Source organism: Quercus suber, unplaced genomic scaffold (assembly GCF_002906115.3).
Source record: "Quercus suber isolate HL8 unplaced genomic scaffold, Cork oak 2.0 scaffold_150, whole genome shotgun sequence".
Classification (NCBI taxonomy): Eukaryota; Viridiplantae; Streptophyta; class Magnoliopsida; order Fagales; family Fagaceae; genus Quercus; species Quercus suber.
In genome coordinates this window covers 802,195-824,533 of record NW_027069611.1, presented here as the reverse complement: position 1 = coordinate 824,533, position 22,339 = coordinate 802,195, and the positions used below count along the sequence as shown (strand labels likewise).

Here is a 22,339-nt window from a genome sequence, read left to right as displayed (position 1 = left end):
ATAATGTCCACACTCCATATTCACTAGACAACCATTTATAAAATGTGGACGTTTGGTATATATTTATATTTTTCAAACTGATGGCCGGTGTGTATGGACTATGGAGTTTGGACATTGAGAGTGTGAAACAATAAGTTGCCTCAAAATGATTAAATTTATCATTTTTTTATAGCTTTGAGATTTGAAAGAAGAAGATGAATTATATTGAGTTATATAAGCTCAACTATGAATGGGAGTTAATCCCACTATGTACATTGATCATATACCTTTGCTTGCTTTGATCTCCCCAGTCATCCCAGCCCTGTGGCACAACCACACTGGACATGTAAGTTAGTGCAAAGACCACCCTAGAGTAAGGACCCCATGGTCTTCCAAGGAGAGCAGTTCCTACACCAGTGATCTTACAACCCAAGAAGGAAAATCCAGTGTCCTCTGATGGTGAATTCCTATGTTGAGCAGTTATAGCTCCATCTACAGTTGAGAGAGAATGAAGATGGCACCTCTGCATGCATGGACACAAAATCTACATCAAGTTCTCCATGTACGTAGCAAATTCAAAATATTATATGAGTTATATGTCATGGGGTTTAATTTCTTTGTGAGTTAAAGGGAAGACTCACTTCAAAGAGGGAAGCAGCATTTCCACATATGAAATCAGTGGCTCCTTCTATATAGCAGTTGCTGTAATAGTGTCTACCAGCATCATCCAGGAGAGTATCTTGATACGAAAGAATCTTGCAACCATAGAATGCAACTCTGTCTCCCTCTACCCTAAGAGCAACAGCTTTTCCTGATGTCCCAAACGTATTCTGTATAGAAAAAAAAAAATCCAAACAAAATTTAAAAACTGCTTATTAGTATGCAAAAAATATACAAAGTTCCATAGAATTGGCTGTTCATTTGGATGGATTTTAGAAAACAAGAATTTGGATCAAGTTTTTAGTTTAAATCAAATGAATAATGTACTAAAAAGTACAATTTTTTTTTCTAGTATTGATGAAATTCATGAATAGATGGTATTAATATAGAGATTTACCATGGTTAAGTAAGATGTTATTTCAAATTCATATATTTTTGTTGGATTCAATTTTCAAAGCAGAAATCTATCATATGTTGTTGAAATTCATATCAAGCTATCATATGTTACTAGATCTTAAATCCTAAACCAAATATAAATAATCATAAATTAGAATAGTTGACTCAAATAATGGTTAAATAATTTATTAATTTATCATTTTTTAATGGTCTATTTGGATTAAAAGATAGCCAAAGAAAGTAGAGTAGAGTGGTCAAAAATTAGGCTTTGCTCTCCCTCCCTCTCCCCTCAATCCAACAAGCCCTAAAGGTTAAATTTTTGAAACACCAATAATTTATTATGGTATTATAGTAGATAGTCCAAGTTTAACTCTATCTATGCTTTATCTCCCATTTAAAGAGTTAAAAATCTCTCTTATGTTGAGCCTCACAAAGGGAAGTCTAAAACCACATATTGAGGTTGGTATTGAATAGTGGTTAAATGATTACATTCATCATTTTTTTTGAATGCTTTAAATTCTTAGGACAATTGGAAATTTCTCAAGTTTACTTAGGAGCAGGCCTTAAATGAATATAATTTCCTGCCACTAATTAAGCCTTTCAAATTATAGATACACGCCTACAAATACAAAATAACATATGCAGGAGACTTATTTCAAATCCGATATATTATTCAATCGAGTGGTTAATCTGAATGAGATATACAGTGCAAGTATATGACTTGAACTTTTTTGATGTTGTAATTTATAACTGCAAATAATAATCAAGTGCTTTTTTTTTTTTTTTCGGCTAAGATAAGAGTTAAGTGCTTTTAATGATAATCTTCCATGATCATGTATGAAATCTATATTTCTTGGGCTGGTTCCGAAGGACCTGCATGGAATGGGACTCACATACGACATTGATCATTTAGATTTTCCCTATAAAAATAAGAAAGTCATATAAAAAATTTATTGTATGCCTATAATAATGAATGAGATATGCGTTCTCATGCATCTAATATATACAATATCTCTCTCATGGTATATAGGTTTACACAATTATAAGACTAACATATTATGAAAAGGATGTCTAATTATTACATCGAAGACATTGTAGACATAAGACCAAACACATACCTGAATAGTGAGAGATCGTGCAACAAAGTCAGAACCAAATACAGAGAGTGTTGCAGATTGAATAATCTCTCCAGTGTCACCCCATGTTATGATGGTGTTAGAGGCCAGTGTGCCACTCAATGTTATGAAGGGTTTATCTGCAGGAACTTGAAGTTTTTCCCTGCTTAACCATACATGCATAAGATAATAAGAGTCCAGTTATACATAGATAAACCAATGAACCATCATTTATATAGTACAAAAACAGCCCCCCCCCCCCCAACACACACACACACACACACAGACCTGTATGTCCCTGGCTTAACCAAAATGAAATACAATTCTGAGTTATTAGATGGAACTGCATCAATGGCATCTTGTATCTTCTTAAAATCTCCATTGCCTGATTGATCAACCTTTAAGAGAATGGCTGTAGACATGTCCATGGTGCCTGTGGTTGCTGAATTAGCAATGAAAGAACCAAAAACAACTATTGCAAACAAGACTGCAAAAGCATAACCATTATAAATCTTCATTGCCATAGCACCCATGTGCGCATGTGATTACTTTTTTTCGTCTCGATGGGGGTGCAAAGTATAAAAAAGTTGTATTAAACTATGGTTTTAGTGAGGATATGAAGCAATGCTATTCTCGGGACACACACGACGATAATGGCTGTGGCCTTGTTTTATGGCCATCCCAAAGTGAAGGTCAACACATTGGTGGCCAGCCATGGCCGATTTCTTGTAGTTGAAGTTCAAATATCACGATCTTCACGTAAGAATTAGTGTGTTTATCCAACCTGACTTGTAGATATTACGCTTCAAATGCACGAATCAAGCGTCTGTCTTAGTTATTCAACAAAAAAAAAGGTGTGTGTCTGAGAAAGCACTCTACGTGTTACATTTCATGGTGACCTAAACAAACAAGTTTCTACCTCAAACTTATACATTTCATTTACATGATTGAGCGTTATAGCATTTAAATATTAAATGATTTATTTTAATTAAAAGTTGGCAAACTAATTGCAAGGATAGAGAGTTAATACGAAAGATAAAGAGTTAGTCAGATATGAAATTTTACATTGATAAAGAGAGAGACTCCTTAATTATTTATAATTGTGGTGATTAGTTAGCTAAAATGTATTGGAGTAGAACTTAAGTCATATACAGGTGAGTTTATGGTCATATTTTATTAAGGAAAATTGACCACCACAAAAACTCTCTATCTAATCCATTATTAATATAGACTTGAGGAAAATTGTCCAGTTAGATATTTGTTAATAAATCATTTACTTTTTTTCTATAAAAAAGGTTTTAAAAATATTTAACAAACCAATATGATTAAGGCATCCGTTAATTTTCTTTTAAAAAAAAATTAACAGGCTCAAAAACTTTTTATATAATCCACCGTTAATATATGTAACTCCAACCCATCAAATTTAATATCCAATAATGAATATTGAAACTCCCACTAAATCATATTAATGTACCTAATTAATTATCAAATTAATTTGACTAATAAAATTTTTGTGAATTTTTGAGCTTCAACACCTTGAACAGAGCTGTGTGGACTTGAACTAGTCTCCTTAAAAAGAGCAACTTGGATTTGTCAGCCACCTCTGAAATCCCAAACTACGTTAATAGTTTTATTGCTGCGGCATGTCGTTTCAGGTACACGCATTACATGCACAATTTCTGATACATTGCACATTAGAAGACAACCAAGTGTATAACGCAAAAAAGGCTTCTATTTGACTCATGGTTATGGTGCTCAATGATCTGAATCGAAAAAATAACTTTTATCCTGGAAAAAGAAGAATAAACGCAACTTAAAACCAACCAATGATGTCTGGCACAGGTACTATCGAAAATACTTTTTTTTTGGAGAAGGAAAACAATCACTCATTTAACGGGAATTTGTAATGATTAAATATAATGGCAAAGTTTAGCTACAAAATTAATTGTAGTTTAAAATTGCAACCTTATTTAATATCTTTTTATTGAAAGTAATTTTGACGTATTTACTATTGGATTATATCTTCTTCTTATATCCTCCATACTTGCAAAATTTCTAGAAAATTAAATATTAATAGCCATGTCATCAACAAATTATTTAAATTGCAAGTTTTTGTAGTTTAACATTATGTATAAAATATAAACTTATAAATCATATATTAAATAATATTCAATTGACACTGTAGGGTTAGGATTTGTGGTCTAAGCCTAAAACAATAAATTTGTAGAGTGTGGATGATAAAGTTAGGTTGATTGTGGAATTCACAACGGTTGATTACAATGTCTAAGTATAAACCAGCATAAAGATACATGTAAAGATGAAATAAGTTGAAATACGAAGAGGATTATGATAAATTGAATGATGATTACAATTCTTAGGCTACAGTAAAACCTTTCTTTTTCTCTATCGTTTTCTTCCTCCTTCCCCCCCCCATCTTTCTCAGGAGCCCTTCTTCTTTATATGCATCCTTCCCCATCATTCCCATCGTCACTTGTTCTTTATCTGTATCTACTTGAGTGCATGTCATGTCATGTATCTTTTTACTTTTTGTGATGGCGGTAGCTGAGGTTATACTGTTCAGGGGTCTTCTCCACATAAATGCGGCCAGAAAGTTGCTGCAGTGCATTTAATACGGTTGTGGCATCTTTTCCTTTTAGATATTTCTCCATTCTTCTTATCTCCAAGCGTGTCAAACTTATCCAGACTGCTGAAGTCATTAGTAAGCTCATTCGAACCTCCTAGATATTTAGATGACCAAAATCTTTACATCCAAGGAGAATTATCTCTTCGGAATGCTGGTGCTCTCTTCGGACGGATCTTCTTCACTCCCAAGCACCTTTCTTTCATGCGAGGTACTCCTAAACGATTTTACCTCTTCGGACATACAGTAACATTCACATTGGGCTCTAGGCTCACTACGTAAGGTTGAGCTTTTTCCCCCCACAATAGGCCCTCAAAATTTTAATTTTTCCCTTGCATCCGAGGAGAAAAAAATAAGATTTTGATTTGCTACAAAATAAAAATAAAAATGCAAATATATCTTAGTTCACACGTGTAGGAGCATAGATTTGTACGCTTCATAATTGTTGCTGTCATTTCAAGGTTTCCAAAGCGCTATTAATTACTCTAGGCGGCGTTTTGTCTTTGCCATCTAACGGTGGACTAATGATCCAACGGATGTGGTTTTTCCTCAGAATTTGGGTGGGGTAACTCCTTCCCTTCGCTTGTCTCTATATAAAGCCCTAGAGGAGGTTTTTCCTCCTTTACTTTACATATTTTCAGACTTTCCAGCGAACAGAGACATTCAAATCGACCAAACTCCACAATCATCAAATCCAGAATCTACAAGCATCTCCACGAGTTCAAAAATCATTTTTCGATCCTGTTCATGTAAGTTCTCATATATTCATCTTTCATCTTCTCCTCGGACACCCTTTTTGACCTTCGAGTAGTCGCCCCCTAGTCCCTGCATTTAGAGTCCCTCCTTTCTTGTTTGTTTAAGATGGGTAGATACTAGTATCTGGTGGACAGTCCTGCTCAGATTGAGAGGTTTAGGGCCACATACCGCATACCTGAAGATGTGGCTTGAGATATAGCCCCAAGAAAAAGTCCTAACAGACCGAAAAGTGGGTGAAGTGATAATTCCCATCATCGCCTTTTTGGAAGGAGGAATGACTATTCCTATAGGCCCATCACCACTAACTACCTTCGAAACCATAGGCTTAGCCCCGAGCAATGTGCACCCAATGTCTTTAGGGTTTTAGGGGCCATCGATGATTTGAATCGCCATCTAGGCATGGGACTCACCCGGCGGACGTGGTACATATGTACGAGTGGGACAGTCAGAAAGGAGCGGATATTATTTGAAATCCCGATCCGACGCTGTTAGGCTCATCTCCTGCCTTCCCAAGTCTAATAAGAGGATGAAAGACGATTATCTGATCGTCTCGGGCGCCTGGCATGACGGTCTTCACTGCCCAACCTAACTAGGAGAGCCAGGTGGGGGCATCTTAGATTTAGGCTTGCTAACAGTAGATTTAGGATTGACATTTCTTTGCAACTTAGTCTTCTCGGTCTTGCTGTTTTCAAGTTTCTGACTAAATTTTGTTGTGATGTTGATAGATAAAAGCCACTTCTCTCCTCGGTTGAGTCTTACCAACACCGCCGCGCTCAACTACTTGTTACGATCGGATATTTTTGTGAGTGAAGACGGGTAACTCTGGTCGGTTCCCCTCATTCTCGGTTACACGCCCAAACCGTCCGATTTCCAGCCGTCGGAAACGCGATAAAACAAGGAGACTATCGCCTCAACCGAATCGACGTTGGTCTGAAGGATTTTTTGGCTCCATTCGATCTTCCTCCGGTATCACATCCAAACCTGCAGGGTGTACCTCTGCTCGTCCAGCCGGTTTAGCAAGTCCCCCTTGAATCGGTGGTTATAGGCGAAAAGGTTAGCTCTTCGTCCTCTTCACTAGAGGAACAAACAGACGAATTTAAATTCGAAGGGGAAGCTTCAGGAGGGGTTCAAGTGATACCGTCCTCAGACTCTGAAGAGGAAATTGATAGGTAATTCAGTGTCCATCCTCCCATTCTGATCACTGCTCTTTCGGAAGACTCTTCGGAAGAGGAAAACATGTCAAATTTGAAGGCTCTGAAGGGGTTCAAGTGATACCGTCCTAGGACTCTGAAGAGGAAATTGATAGGCAATCCAGTGTCCATCCTCCCATTCTGATCACTGCACTTTCAGAAGACTCTTCGAAAGAGGAAAACATGTCAGATTTGAGCTCTGATGAGGAAAAAGGGCAAAAAGGCCGAGCCGAAAGGGACTAGGACTTCCCAACCTGTGGTGAGTCTGCCTCCACCGCCACCTCAAGTTTCTGATCTCGGTTTAAAGCCCTTATCGAACCTAAAGAAAAAGAGGCCCCTCGAAACTGAGGAGAGGGAAGTGGTGCCACCAAAGGCAACCAAGCAACAGAAGGTAGCGAAAAACCACCGGAGCAAGAGGCTTTATCTACTGAGAGCCGAGATGACCCTCATGTTGCTGATGTGCGCCGAGGGCCACGCACATAGGCTCCCAAGTTGGAGTTGGACGGCGCTCCTATTCCTTGGGATACTTCCCTCAGAAACTATGATGGGGGAGAGCAGGAGTAGTTGCTGATGCCCTGGAGTAACCATTGCTCCTTTCCCGAGACATGGATTCATACAGGCGCTTCCAATTGTAGGGTTAGGATTTGTGGTCCAAGCCCAAAATAATAAATTTGTAGAGTATAAATGATAGAGTTAGGTTGATTGTGGAATTCACAACGGTTGATTACAACGTCTAAGTATAAACCAGCATAAAGATACATATAAAGATGAAATAAGTTGAAGTTCGAAGAGGCTTATGATAAATTGAATGATGATTACAATTCTTAGGGCTACAGTAAAACCTTTCTTTTTCTCTATCGTTTTTCTTCCTCCTTCCCCCCCCCCCATCTTTCTTAGGAGCCCTTCTTCTTTATATTGCATCCTTCCCCATCATTCCCATCGTCCATTTGTTCTTCATCTGAATACCTACTTGAGTGCATGTCATGTCATGTATCTTTTTTAATTTTTTGTGAGTGGCAGTAGCTGAGGTTATACTGTTCAGGGGTCTTCTCCACATAAATGCAGCCAGAAAAGTTGCTGCAGTGCATTTAATACGGTGGTGGCATCTTTTCCTTTTAGATATTTCTCCATTCTTCTTATCTCCAAGCGTGTCTAAAACTTATCCAGACTGCTGAAATCATTAGTAAGCTCATTCGAACCTCCCAGATATTTAAATGACCAAGAATTTTTACATTCGAGGAGAATTATCTCTTCGGAACGCTGGTGCTCTCTTTGGACGAATCTTCTTCACTCCAAAGCACCTTTCTTTCATGCGAGGTACTCCTCAACGATTTTAGCCTCTTCGAACATACAGTAACCTTCACATTGGGCTCTAGGCCCACTACGTAAGGTTGGGCTTTTTCTCCCCACAAACACAAAATTTGATATGTATATTAAGAGCGTAAAAAACATGAAATTCAACAGTTAGATTTTCAAAATATGTAATAATATTTATTTTATTAAGTAAGAGCTACAACCTTACTTAATATTTGATGGTAAAATACAAGGTCCAGTTCGTCCATAAGGATCGTCTAAACCTAACAACGTCCAAGAGAAATTAGAGAGACTACAAAGGGTGGGCACTTGACAATCCAATATACTCGTCCATACCAGCCTGAGGTGTAGACAAGTATAAACACTTAGAAAAATATGAAACATTCTGATTGCTCAATATGAGTAACTAAATTTCAGTTTCCTAAACGTTGGATGAACTCCTCAAAGTTCTCTCCCACATTTTGCAAAGTCCACTTGTCCCTCATGCAATATTCCACGAAATCCATGCAATCCCCTTGATGTTAGTGGAACCAAATAAGGGATCCACCTTCAACAAACGCAGGTATGTTAATCCAATTATACTCTCTCCATATTTATCCCTTGAGAGATAAAAAACTAACTTAGCCATTGGAGGGTCTTTGGCTGGTTCACCTCAATCCCCTTTAACTATTCTTTTCTTTTTAGGTTACATAGTTGTTGTCAAAGCTTGATCCATTCAGCCTACTGATTTTTTAACATTATCAATATCTTTTTATTGGACAAATGTTTTTGTTAGAACAAAAATTTCAAAGCTTCTTTCTATCATATATGTAAAATTCATATTTATAATAGAATTTTCCTTTCCAAATCCCGTAGTTTTAAATTTTCAAACCCAAATATGTAGTCTTGGCCTGCTTAAAATTAAGAAAAGCTTGGTTTTATTTTTTCTGATAAGAGAAAGCTTGGTTTTAATTAGCAATTGATTATTCTGTTTTTATAAGCAAAACCATTATTAGATGATGTGGTAAATTGACTTTTGGAATTGAAGGACTACTAAAGAATTCAAGAACCATCTACATTTTTTAATCTTTTGAGGCGGCCTTTTAGATGTTCTTGCTCTATTCCTTGCTTGTTGGCACATCACTAGGGAAGAATTAGGTGAAGAAAGCAGATTTTCTTTCGCTTAATTTGACTGTATACCACAGCAATTTCCGTAACTTTTTTTTTTTGGTTGGTTTAGCTCGTGTCCAAGGCGTTAGAACAATGGACGCGACATATATTGTGTCCATAAAATATGTTGATCTTTTTTTCTTCTTCTTTATTTATTTATTTATTTTTTTTTTTTTGAGAAATATATATGTTGATCTTTGCGTCCATAATATGTGTTGAACTCTTAACCCATCTAGCATAAAATAGGAATATTCTATCGTATTTTTTGTGTTTAGTGCATTGGATGGAGGTCATGCCTTCTATTTTATTTTATTTTTTGTTAAGATAAGAGGGCTTTGAGAGTAATTTTGTCTTTTGGTTTTTACAAATTTCTAGGGGTGTAAAACCAAATCTGCCAACCAACCTACTCACCCAAAACTGTCTAGGTAGACTAGACATGGCAAAACGGGCGGGTCGGGTCGGGTTCAGGTCGGGTCAATAGGGTTGCGGGTCAAACGGGTCGCGGGACGAGTCGAGTTGACCCATATTTTTCAAACAAGTTTTTTTTTTTTTTTTTTTTTGGAAATAGATGCAATTTGTCAATTGTTTCTAAGTTCCTTAACTGTGATTAGATTTTCATTGGTGATACTATTACCACTTACTAATTACCACTAAACACTTGATACCTAAATTTGGTGCAACTCTTATTCCAGCTTTCTAGAAGCTAATCTTGTATAATTTTTGATATGTTTAAAGTAGGAAGAGAAAATGAAGGTGGCAAGTAAAGAATGACAAACTATAATGGAGTACATAACATATTAAGTGAAGAAGAATAAGTAAATATCTTATAAGAATTACATCTCAATCTCAATCTACTCAACGTTGGTAGACGTGGAAAAACGGGCGGCGGGTCGGTTCGGGTCGGGTCAATCGAGTCGCGGGTCAAACGGGTCGGGTCAAACGGGTCTGACCCGTTTTGCCATGTCTAAGGTGGACTCGAAAGCCAGCCTGCTTGACACCAATGACAGTCAGTGGTGGGTCTTCGCCTCCAAAAACCAATATTGGTGAGTCATCGCATGAAAACCCATAACCAATATCTTCTATTGAACTATCTAATTATAATTCCCTTAAAAAAACTATTTAATTAAAAATAATAATAAAAAAGATATTTTGTTGAATTTTTGAGTTTTAATTAACTGAACTAATAAATTTTATAGTCATCAAACAAGAAATTTGAGTTCTAAGAGCATTAGCATGCAGTGGCTTAAAAAAAATGCTTTTTGGCACACCAAAATGCTAGAGTGTGGTAGAATATAATGTGCAAAGGGTTAATTCATCAAATTGAACATATATGGATTAAATTGATAACAATATATATATATATATATGTGTGTGTGTGTGTGTGTATCCAAAGGTTTTTATTTTCTAGAGTCGTCCAAAGGTTAATTGATTAAATTGATAATCTTAAAAAGAAAAATTATTAAACTAATACTCATTACTCACATAAAAATTTTAAGGGGGATACTCATTATTTTTATTTGCTTCTCTTTTTTTTTTCTTTTTCTTTTTTTTCCTTCAATTGGAAACCTATCAAATTTTGGGCCACACTCTCATTCTTCTAAATCCAATTGTTGGGCCTACCAATGGATTATTGGGTCTTATTACTCTTTATGATGATATCTAAAAAAATGGGTCTTCAAGAATGGGCTTCTGTTGTGGTCTGGGTCCAGACCTTCGCGAGGCTATTTCTGTAATTCTGTAAGATCATAATGGCTATAAAACAGAAAGCAAACCCTAATCCTTAAAACACTGTCTTCTTGTTTAACTATTGTAGATCTCTCTGTTACTCTCTGTTTCTCTCACATTCGCACACAGATACAGCTGTTGTTGTTGATGATTGTTCTTTTAATGTTATTTTTTTGTTTGTACTAAGAAGGAAAGGTGCGATGATGATGAGTTTATATATAAAATCTCGTTAATCTGATATTAACATGAGGATATCTTACTCATCCATTCATAATATTCTGAGCACCTTCTCTTTTTCTTGTTCTAAAACTCTTTTCTTTTATAGGATTTTGCTCTTTGAAAAAACAAAAATTATGGGCTTTTGTGGTTTTGTCTGTGTGTGTTGTTATAAAAAGTAAATACCCACTTGAGACATGTGTTTACTTTTTAATTTTAGCTTATGGGTTTAATGGGTTATGGATGAAGCTCAAGAAATAAACACAATCTTTAAGCTAAGAAATTTCTAAAGGGTGGCATTTCAATTGGATCTGTGGTTGGTTTAAGCTTTAGGATTAACCTTGGCCTTAATTTTCCTCGAATTTTTCAGGTTTTGGGTTCAGAGTAAATGAGTAATATATGGATCTCCGAATGGATTCTCACATTATTCCCAGACCCAGAGTCTTACACAAGAATCATGATGACCCATTAATAAATCCAGAAAAAAAAATTAATTTAAAAAAAAAAAAAAAAAAAAAACCAAATCTAAAAAATGACCAAAATACCCCCCCCCCCCCGAAACCTATAAAATTACCAAAATGCCCCCTAAACCTAAAAAATTACCGAAATACCCTGAAACTTAAAAAATGACTAAAATACTCCTGAAACTTATAAGACGACCAAAATACCCTCAAAACCTTTAAAATGACCAAAATACCCCCCAAAACCAAAAAAAATGACCAAAATACCTCTAAAACCTAATAAAATAACTAAAATACCCCCGAAACCTAAAAACAACCAAAATAACCCCTAAACCTAAAAATCATCGAAATACCCCCAAAACCTAAAAAAAAATGACCAAAGTACCTTTGAAATCTAAAAAAATGACTAAAATAGCCTCGAAACCTAAAAAATCATCAAAATATCCTGAAACCTAAAAGAAGATCAAAATACTCCTGAAATCTAAAAAATAACCAAAATTCTTCATAACCTAAAAATGACTGAAATACCCCTAAACATGTAAATATGACCAAAATACACCTGAAAAATCTAAAATTACTGAAATAGAGGTTTGGGGTATTTTGGATGTTTTGAGAATACAAATTAAAGGTTCTAAGATTATTTCTATCATTTTATAAGTTTCAAGGGAATTTCAGTAATTTTTTATGATTCAAGGTTATTTTGGTAATTTTTTAGATTCTAAGGGTATTTTGGTCATTTTCAAAATTTTGGTTTGTTTTGGTAAATTTCTAGGTTTCAGAGGTATTTTGGTAATTTTTAAATTTTGGGGGTATTTCGGTAATTTTTAGGTTTATGGCATATTTTGGTAATTTTTAGGTTTCGAGGGTATTTTGGTTATTTTATAGGTTTTGGAGTGTTTTGGTCATTTTAAAGGTTTAGGGGGTATTTTGGTAATTTTTAGGTTTTGGGGGTATTTTGGTAATTTTTAGGTTTCGGGGTTATTTTTGTAATTTTTAGGTTTTGGGGGTATTTGGTCATTTTTTAGGTTTTTGGGGTAATTTGGTCATTTTTTAGGTTTCGGTTGTATTTCGGTCCTTTTTTAGGTTTTTGGGGTATTTTGGTAATTTTCAAGTTTCGGGGGGTATTTTGGTCATTTTTATAGGTTTTGAAGGTACTCCAGTCATCTTTTAGGTTTAGGACGTGTTTTGGTAATTTTTAGGTTTCGGGGGTATTTTGGTCATTTTTTAGGTTTTAGAGGTATTTTGGTCATTTTTAGGTTTATGGGGTATTTTGGTCATTTTATAGGTTTCGGAGGTATTTTGGTCATCTTTTAAGTTTATGGGGTATTTTGGTAATTTTAGGTTTCAAGGGAATTTTGGTCATTTATTAGGTTTAGGGGGTATTTGGGTAATTTTTAGGTTTTTGGGGTATTTTGGTCATTTTATAGGCTTTGGAGGGTATTTGGTTCATTTTTGGTTAAAGGAGTATTTTGGTAATTTTTTAGGTTTCATGAGTATTTTGGTCATTTTTTAAGTTTCAGGAGGATTTTGGTAATTTTAATGTTTTAGGGGTATTTTGGTCATTTTCAATTTTCATAGGGTTATTTGGTTATTTTTTAAGTTTTTGGGGTATTTTGGTCATTTTCTAGAAATTTAGAATTTATGTTGTTTATTTAAATTTTAGATGGGTTTTAGTGAGTATTAGTGGGTTTATCCATTAAGACCCATATAATTAAATAACCAAATGTGCCTTTACCCATTTAACCCAAATATTCGAATGGGTTATGTTAAGACTTATCCAAATAAGGTGGATAATGGGTGGGTTCATGGATATGGATAAAAATTGTCACCCCTACCTACAAGTTAGCTAAGGGATAACCACATGCCCCTACAATTTCACTATGGTGGTCATCCACAGACCCTTATATAGACACCTAGACACTCCAATCTCAAGGTAAGCAAAAAATACTATTTGAAAATTCCTTCTTGAAAGTTCATAGAGATCATTGTGAGTTTCTGACTAAATCTTCGGAGAGTCTTAGGCCGGCACTAAACTGATACTCTCTGAAGGTATTCCCATTTTTGCAAGTTCACTACTCTTCACCTTTTACTAAAGACTGCAGGTTTGGGCGATAGATCTATTGACGATTTTGAGCATCATCAGAAAAGGCAAACATAAAAATTAAAAAAAATTTACAAAAATGAATAAGTAAAGAAGCATAAGTTTTAATTGAAAAAGAATATTATTATTGCCTTTGAAGTGATAAAAATGATTTAAAAAAATCAATTTCTAATGTAATATGTGGGGCCAGAAAATCAGGTAGCCTTGGCCCACTCCAAGCCAGGCCCAAGGGCCCGCGCCGAGGATGCATAAGGGGTCCGAGGATGAAAGCGCGAGGGCCGACCCCCAAGGAACCTATCCGAGGAAGGCCCCGTCCTCGGGCGTCCGAGACCTCAGAAGAACGCGGGCACCATCCCACCAAAGGGGACTTCTTGAATATCCGAGGAGGAAAGGGTCCAGTGCCATGCGTCGACGACAGGAGCACGGCGAAGGAACAAGCCTTAGGCGAGCTGTCACCTCTGCATTGAATGCCCTCAACTAACGTCCTGGCCGCATTAATGAGGACAGGACTCCTGAACAGCGCCACCTTGGGTGCTGCAACCCACTGGAGGAACAGGGATGCGGCTGATGGGAAAGGCTCTCAAGTGGTAGCCTGATTAATCGACAAATGGAGGGTTAGGATCAGTTTAGAGGGGTATATAACGTAGGGAGTCTCTCTTGAAAGGGGGAGGAAGGATCGACATTAAGGAGTTCTGTAATGACCCATGCCCTCTGGAACCTTTGTAATGAATCTTAAAAGAAATAATAAGAACATCAAACTTCAGAAGACCAGTCTGAGAAGCATCATTGTGCATTCCAATCCATGTTTAAGTTGATAAAGTCACATGCAACCATGCAGGGCAGTTGTACCCCTTACTAAGGCCTAGTTCTTGAGCCCACACTCTATAAATTCATTGAAGGGCAAGCTGGGCTGGGGTCCACTCTCTCAATCTGAAGAAGTGTCCCAAATCCGGTCCCTACAATTGGCGCCGTCTGTGGGAAGAACTCGTGCGTCAGTAAGGACAACAGCCAGGCATGGTAGGGTCAGACCCTCACCAAGGGAATTCCCATCGACACGAACCAGCAAGACCCCAACGCCCGAACGACTATGGCGACACGAGGCTCGGCCAGAACGAGGAGAACGGATGATTCCGAGAAGGAAGCGTGCACACCTCGCAAACCAGCGAAAGCCATACGCATAGAAGTAGCCACGAGCCCCAAGAAGGCAATAACGACCCAGCCACGAGGCCGCGGGGGGATAAGAGTCACGCCTCTCAGAGGCAGGAAGACAAGGCGGCCATGCAACGAGAGATAGACAATCTCAAGACAAAGTTGCGCCATGCACAACGAAAGCGACTCGAGCCCAGCCTCGACTTACCCCCTGACGACGAAAGTGATGACGATTACAGGCAAGGGTCGATGACACCCCCGAGTGAAGTTTTCTCCCACGAGGATGAGCGCTATCGGAGGCGTAGGCGTGGCAGCCCCACCCCTAAGGGCTTAGGAAGCGACACCATGAGCAGGGCGCTGGACCGGCTCTCCAAGTCGCCCTTTACGCATCGCATAGACGAGGCGAAGCTCCCTCAGAGGTTCTAGCAGCCGACCTTCGCCGTTTACAATGGCAAGATGGACCTCGTGGAGCACGTGAGCCAGTTCAATTAAAGGATGGCCGTTCACTCTAAGAACGAGGCGCTGATGTGCAAAGTCTTCCCTTCTAGCTTGAGGCCTGTGGCAATGAGGTGGTTCAACGGCTTGAGGACGAATCCTGTAGACTCGTACAGACAGCTGACCCAGGCCTTTGGTTCCCGTTTCGTCACGAACAGTAGACCTCCTCGGCCCATGAGCTCGTTGCTGTCCCTGACCATGCGCGATGACGAGACCCTCAAGGCTTACTTGGACAAGTATTGGGAGATTTACAACTAGTTGGATGGCAAATACGATGATGTCGCCATCAACACGTTCAAGAACGGGCTCCCGATGGGGCATGGCCTGAGGAAGTCCTTAACTAGTAAGCCCGCCACTAGCGTGCTGCAGCTAATGGATCGGATCGACAAATACAAACGAGTGGAGGAAGACTTGCTGCAGGGCAAGGGGAAGGAGAAGGCTATCCCTCAGGAGATAAGGGATTCCAGGTCGGACCAATATAACAACGCCCGTCCGAAAAGAGATTTCATAAGGCAATCTGGGGCGACAAACGCCCAGGATGTCGGCGTTGTATTCCGAGAACTGGTGCACAGGGTGCTAGAAAAGATCAAGAACGAATCGTATTTCAGGTGGCCGAGTAAGATGTCGGGAAACCTCTAGAAGCGTAATCAGGACCGCTACTGCCAATATCACCAGGACCACGGGCATGCTACGGAGGACTGCAAGAATCTCTGGAACTATCTAGATCAGTTAGTCCGGGAGGGGAGGCTGAAGCATCTCCTGCACCATTCTAGCAGCCAGCATGGCCAGACCTACCAGGAGCCACGGAGGGACACAGCTATGGGACAGCCCGTTGGAACGATCAATGTGATCTTGGCTGCACTAGGAAGAACAGGCATGCGCCCCTCGCGGGTGTTGTCCGTAGCCCAGATGACCATCGGGGAGTCCCAGTCAGAGCCAAAAAGGGCCAGAAAAGGCTGTCACCCGACCCTGACTTTTTCTGAGGAGGACAAGGACGGAACCACCCAACCCCACGACGACGCTTTGGTCATCACCCTCAGAATTGGGGGCTATGACGTCAAAAGGGTGATGGTGGATGGTGGCAGCGCGGCATAGGTCATGTACCCCGACCTCTATAAGGGGCTGGGGCTAAAGCCCGAGGACTTGTCGCCCTACAGCTCCCCCCTGATGAGCTTCGATGGGAAGCTGGTCACCCCGGAGGGCATGATCAGGCTGCCCATCCAGACCGGCCCGGAAGTAGTGGAGGTGGACTTTATTGTGGTGAACACGTATTTCCCCTACACTGCCATTGTGGGAAGGCCTTGGCTCCACACCTTAGGAGGTGTCGCCTCTTTCTTGCACCAGAAAGTGAAATTCCCGCCTGGAGACCGAATCCTCGAGATCCGAGGGTGCCAGTCAACGGCAAGGCGGTGTATGGTCGCGGCCACCTCACGCCCGCAAGATACGGAGCCCTCGGCCACCATGGCCAAAAACTTATAGCAGTTAACCGCCTCGGTGGCACCAGCTGACACGGCCGCCGAGGAAGCAAGGCTCGAAGGCTTAGAGAAAGTGGCCATCGACGACGACCAAGAGAGATTTTTTCAAGTCAGAACCCAACTGCCTCCCCGAGAGAAGGAGGAGTTGCTTAAGTTTCTCAAGAGTAACCTGGACGTGTTTGCATGGGACCCTTGCGATGCCCTAGGGATTGACCCATCCTTCATCTGTCACCTCCTTAACATCAACCCCTCAGTGATCCCCAGGAAGCAACCAACCCGACGCCCGTCAAAGGAACACGCCGAGGCAGTTAAGGAAGAGGTCAATAAACTCAAGCGCGCGGGCGCTATTAAAGAAGTATTCTACCCCGAGTGGTTAGCCAACACTATGGTGGTTAAGAAGAAAAGTGGTAAATTGAGGGTTTGCGTGGACTTCACGGACCTGAATAAAGCCTGCCCGAAGGACCCCTTCCCAATGCCACGAATAGACCAGCTGGTGGACGCAACCGCAGGCCATCCTCGGATGAGCTTCCTAGATGCCTTTCAAGGCTACCACCAGATCCCATTAGCCTTGAAGGATCAGGAGAAGACGGCCTTCATGACGCCCATCGGAAACTACCACTACAAGGTGATGCCATTCGGCTTGAAGAATGCTGGATCTACTTATCAGAGGATGATGACGAGAATGTTCGAGCCATTGTTGTGCAAGAACATTGAGATCTATGTTGACGATATGGTGGTAAAGAGCAGATTGGTGTCTGAGCATCTGCGGGACCTCGGCTGTATATTCGACGTCCTCAGAAAGCACAGGCTGCGACGAAATGCATCCAAGTGCTCGTTCGGCGTAGGATCGGGCAAGTTCCTTGGCTACATCATCACCCACCAGGGGATCGAGGTCGACCCCGACCAAATCAGAGCTATCCAAAACCTATGGCCTCCGCAAAACCCCAAGGAGATCCAGAGGCTTGCTGGTATGATCGCGGCCCTAAATCGATTCATTTCCAGGTCGGCCGACCGCTGCAGACCGTTCTATCTCCTGCTCAACAAGTGGAAGGGATTTGAGTGGTCCGAGGAATGTACCACGACTTTCCAACAGCTCAAGGATTACCTGGCCCGACCACCCATCATGTCTAAACCAGAGGCCGGCGAGGTCCTATATGCATACATTGCTGTGGCGAACCACGCTGTGAGCCTGGTGCTGATACGAGACGACGGTAGCGTCCAAAAATCGGTCTACTACATTAGCAAGTCATTGCACGAAGCCAAGGTCAAGTACTTACCCTTGGAGAAAGCCATACTTGCCGTGGTCCATGCCACGCGAAAGCTGCCTCATTATTTCCAGGCCCACATGGTGGTCATCTTAACCCAACTACCCTTGAAGTCCATACTTTAGGCCGCCGACTACACGGGAAGAATCGTAAAATGGAATACTATCCTGGGAGCCTTCGACGTTAAATACATGCCTCGGACTGCCATAAAGGGCCAGGTTCTGGCAGACTTGACGGCGGAGTTCGCTGAGCCAACTGTAGAAGTTGGAACCGAGGGAAGGATCGCTGACGAAAGGCCAGTTGGAGCGGTCTCTATCCCGAGGCCACCATGCTGGAAAGTATATGTTGATGGCGCGGCAAACCAGAGAGGGTCAAGAGTAGGACTAGTCTTAGTGTCCCCTGAAGATCATGTCATAGAGAAATCCCTTAGACTCAGATTCCTGACCATAAACAACGAGACCGAGTACGAGGCATTATTGCAAGGTATGGCCATGGTACAGAAGATGGGAGGAAAGTCAGTGGAGATGTTCTCAGACTCGAGACTGGTAGTAGGATAGGTAAAGGGAGAGATGGAGGCCCGAGATCCGAGAATGCAGGAATACCTAAGCCAAGTCAAGCGCTTGCAGTCGAATTTTGACCCTTTCAGTCTGTCTCATATCCCTAGGGGTGGGAACAGTCATGCCGATTCATTAGCCACACTCGCAACTTCCTCGGCAGACGGTCTACCTCGGACCATACTTGTCGAGCACTTGGAGAGGGTGAGCGAGGCGACTAAGGAAGCGATCCCCATCCTTAGGATCGAAGTGGGTCCCAGCTGGATGGACCCCATTATGAGATTCCTCAAAGATGATATCCTGCCCTAAGACAAGTCAGAGGCTGAGAAAGTACGAAGAAAAGCTTTTCGGTTCTGGTTGTCCGAGGACCACAAACTATACAGGCGCTCCTACTCAAGGCTGTACCTGCTATGCGTCCACCCCAAAGCAGCAGAATTATTGCTCGAAGAGCTGCACGAGGGAATCTGTGGGAACCACACAGGGGGGAGGTCCTTGTCTCACCGAGCCGTCACACAGGGATACTGGTGGCCGGGGATGCAGCTAGAGGCCCAGGACTATGTCAAGAGGTGTGACCAGTGCCAAAGGTTCGCCCCCAATATCCATAAGCCAAGAGGGATCCTTAATCCCTTGTCCAGTCCGTGGCCGTTCGCCCAATGGGGCTTGGACATTGTAGGACCATTCCCTAGAGCGCTAGGAAATAAGAAGTATCTGTTGGTGGCCACGGACTACTTTACCAAGTGGGTCGAGGCCGAGCCATTGGCCAACATCAGAGACGTGGACGTAAAGAAATTCCTTTGGAGGAACATTGTGACGCGATTCGGGGTCCCCCACACCCTTGTCTCGGATAATGGACTCCAATTCGATAGCAAAGCCTTCAGGAGGTACTGTCATGAGCTTGGTATCACAAATAGATACTCAACGCCCGCCTACCCTCAGGGAAACGGCCAAGCCGAAGCCGTCGACAAGGTCATCGTCAGCGGGCTTAAGAAGAGACTTGACGACGCTAAGGGGAGATGGGTAGAGGAGCTGTCCCACGTACTCTGGACATACCGGACCACACCCCGGCGGTCAACAGGGGAAACACCTTTCGCCTTAACTTATGGTGCCGAGGCAGTAATCCCCCTAGAAACAAGCTTCCCAACACTAAGGACAAGCTCTTTCACCCCAGACAGCAACGATGAACTGCTGGGGAGGAGCCTGGATCTAGTAGACGAACGAAGGGAATGAGCGATGATCTAGCTGGCCTATTACCAACAAAAGCTCAAGCAGGGGTATGATACCAATGTGAGGCTCAGACCACTAACACCGGGGGACCTAGTGCTGAGAAAAATCGTAGGGGTTACTAAGAACCCTTCTTGGGGAAAGCTGGGACCCAACTGGGAGAGGCCCTACCGAATTACGTCAGTGGCGGGGATAGGTGCGTACTACTTAGAAGATCTAGACGAAAAACCTGTACCCCGTCCGTGGAATGTAAATAACCTGAAAAGGTATTATTATTAATGAAGAAGCCTTTTTGGATTCAAATGCTTACCCTATTATGACTATGTATCTCGCGTTCTGACGACAAGACTAAGTGTTAGACAGAACCAAGGCATTGCATAGTCCTCGGACTCAATCCTATGGGGAAACTAACAACTTCCAAAAATATCCTAAGTGTTAGACAGAACCAAGGCATTACATGGTCCTCGGACTCAAGCCTATGGGGAAACTAACTACTTCAAAATATCCTAAGTTAGGAAAGGATCAAAACCCTAACTGACCCTTGGGACATAAAGGGACTGCCCACGCATACATTCTTTCCCCTTATCATTGTTACTGACACAATTGGCCGACATATAATTCAAGCTAAAATCGTGCAAATAAAAAGAAAAGAGAGGAAGCAGGCAGCGTGTAAACAAATAAGCAACTAAAATAAATAAAAAGGGGAATTAAACTCCCCTTACAACAAAGTGTCCATAGAAGTTGCGTGGCAAGAGCCACCTTAGATAAAAATAAAAAGAGAGAAGAATAACAAAATAAAATAAAATGACATAAAAAGCATAGACAAAGGTCAAGCAAGCGGCAAAAGCAGGTTGAACCAAGACGCCAGGGAATCTACTCCTTTTGCTCAGGCTGGACAAGGGCAACCTCTGAGTCCTCCGAGCCCTGGCCTAAGGGGACGGCCTGCAGGGGTACGGCGAGAATGGCTGCTTCCTCGGTGGTGGGGATTTGAGCATCGAATGGGGCCTCCGCTACCTCTTGGGGCACCTCCTCGCTCGGATTTTCCCTTAGTTTAGCAGCCCCCACCTCCTCAACAATCTCCCTAGCCTTAGCGCCATCAGGGGCGGCCTCACGGATAGCAGGGGGTAGTACACGCTCTCCGCCTTCCACAGGTCGAACGTGGCCTCCACCCCAGCTTGCTTGAGGGCCTCAGCCCAGACCTGGGAGCAGTATCGCATGCATACCCCCAGAACTTGAGCTTTGTAGAAGGCCTCTACCTCAGCCACCCCATCAGTGTAGGCTGCAGTCTCGGCCTCCTCCTTGGCAGTCAGGGCCATCTCCTTGCCAAGATCCTCCTCAACCTTAGCCCGCCGAACCTCATCTCTGGCCCACTCTGCCTCCCTCTGGGCCCCCTCAGCCGTAGTCACCTTAGCCTGCAGATCTGCGATCAGATCCCTCACGATCTGCAACTGCTCCTCCGCCTCGCCCAGGCGCCTTGTCTGCTCCTTGGCCTGGTTCTGGGCACCCTCAAGACCAGACTCTGCACTGTCCCGAGCCCTGGTCATCGCCTTCAAGTCCTCTCGGGCCTTGGCAAGGTCAGCCTCGGAGTTCTTCAGAGTCTGGGTAGCCTGAAACTGCCTATTACGCTCCTGGTCGAGGGCCTTCCCCTGATCGTTGGCCGCCTCCTCCAACCTATAGACGGCCTGGACAGCCTGCCAGAGCAGCCAATACACTATGAGCCCAACTCAGAGAGAAAAAAAAAAAAAAAAAAAAAAAAAAAAAAAAAAAAAAAAAAAAAAAAATGGGGGGAGGGAAGAAAAGAGACAAGAGAACTTGAAACCCCTCCTACTCCCACTGCCCCACCTAGTATTCCCTCTGTTGTTGGGCAGTGAAGGCCATCGTGCCACTCCCCTGACACGATGAGGAAATCCTCGTTTAGCCCCTTGCTGGATTCAGGGAGGCACTGGATGAGCTGCACCCTGTCATCCCTCGTCTTTAGGTAATAAGACTTGCCCTTAAGGAGCTGAAGGTTGTAGCACCAGTTCATGTCATGGTGGGTCAACCTTAGCCCCATCTTCTCGTTCAGGGCGTCCACACAGCCCAAAATCCTAAAGACGTTTATTCCACACTGAGTAGGGGCCAACCGGAAGTGCGTGAGGTAGTCCCTCATCACAGGCCCCATGGGGATCCTCATCCCCCCTTCGAGGAAGGCGACAATGGGAATTACCACTTCGCCCTCCTGCCTTTGCAAGAGCTAATCCCCATCCTCACAATATCTCAGACCTACATCACCGGGAATCCTATAGTCGGCAATGAATTTCTCCATCGCCTCCTCAGTGTAGACGTATTTCTTAAACCTACCCATCCCAGTTGACACCTAAAGGAACTAAGAAAGAACAGGTGAAGGAGAAGAAGGGGTAAAGAGGAAGAGAGCTCAGAGAGGGATAGAGCGACTTACTGGGAAAAGGAGGAGCTCCTCGGACAGGCCTTTTGTGCTG

At 42.0% G+C, this 22,339-nt stretch overlaps 2 protein-coding genes and 1 non-coding gene across 3 annotated transcripts; 2 read left to right on the top strand and 1 right to left on the bottom strand.

The window, feature by feature from the left end:
• Positions 1-188: 188 nt before the first annotated feature.
• Positions 189-2,791, bottom strand: LOC112038609 (putative pectinesterase 11). Its single transcript, XM_065777193.1, has 4 exons — positions 2,439-2,791; positions 2,154-2,313; positions 621-809; positions 189-502 (listed from the first exon to the last, which is right to left on the bottom strand). The coding sequence occupies exons 1-4, from the start codon at positions 2,681-2,683 to the stop codon at positions 224-226; spliced, it is 873 nt and encodes a 290-aa protein (XP_065633265.1). The 5' UTR covers positions 2,684-2,791; the 3' UTR covers positions 189-223.
• An 8,330-nt stretch (positions 2,792-11,121) lies between these two features.
• On the top strand, positions 11,122-11,209 carry LOC112038626 (small nucleolar RNA U30). The gene has a single exon (XR_002885853.1). It is a non-coding gene; the product is annotated as a small nucleolar RNA U30 (small nucleolar RNA).
• A 4,510-nt stretch (positions 11,210-15,719) lies between these two features.
• LOC136069076 (uncharacterized) lies at positions 15,720-16,442 on the top strand. Its single transcript, XM_065777173.1, has 2 exons — positions 15,720-15,911; positions 16,023-16,442. Exons 1-2 carry the CDS (start codon positions 15,720-15,722, stop codon positions 16,440-16,442), a joined length of 612 nt encoding a protein of 203 aa, XP_065633245.1.
• The last annotated feature ends 5,897 nt before the right edge of the window (positions 16,443-22,339 follow it).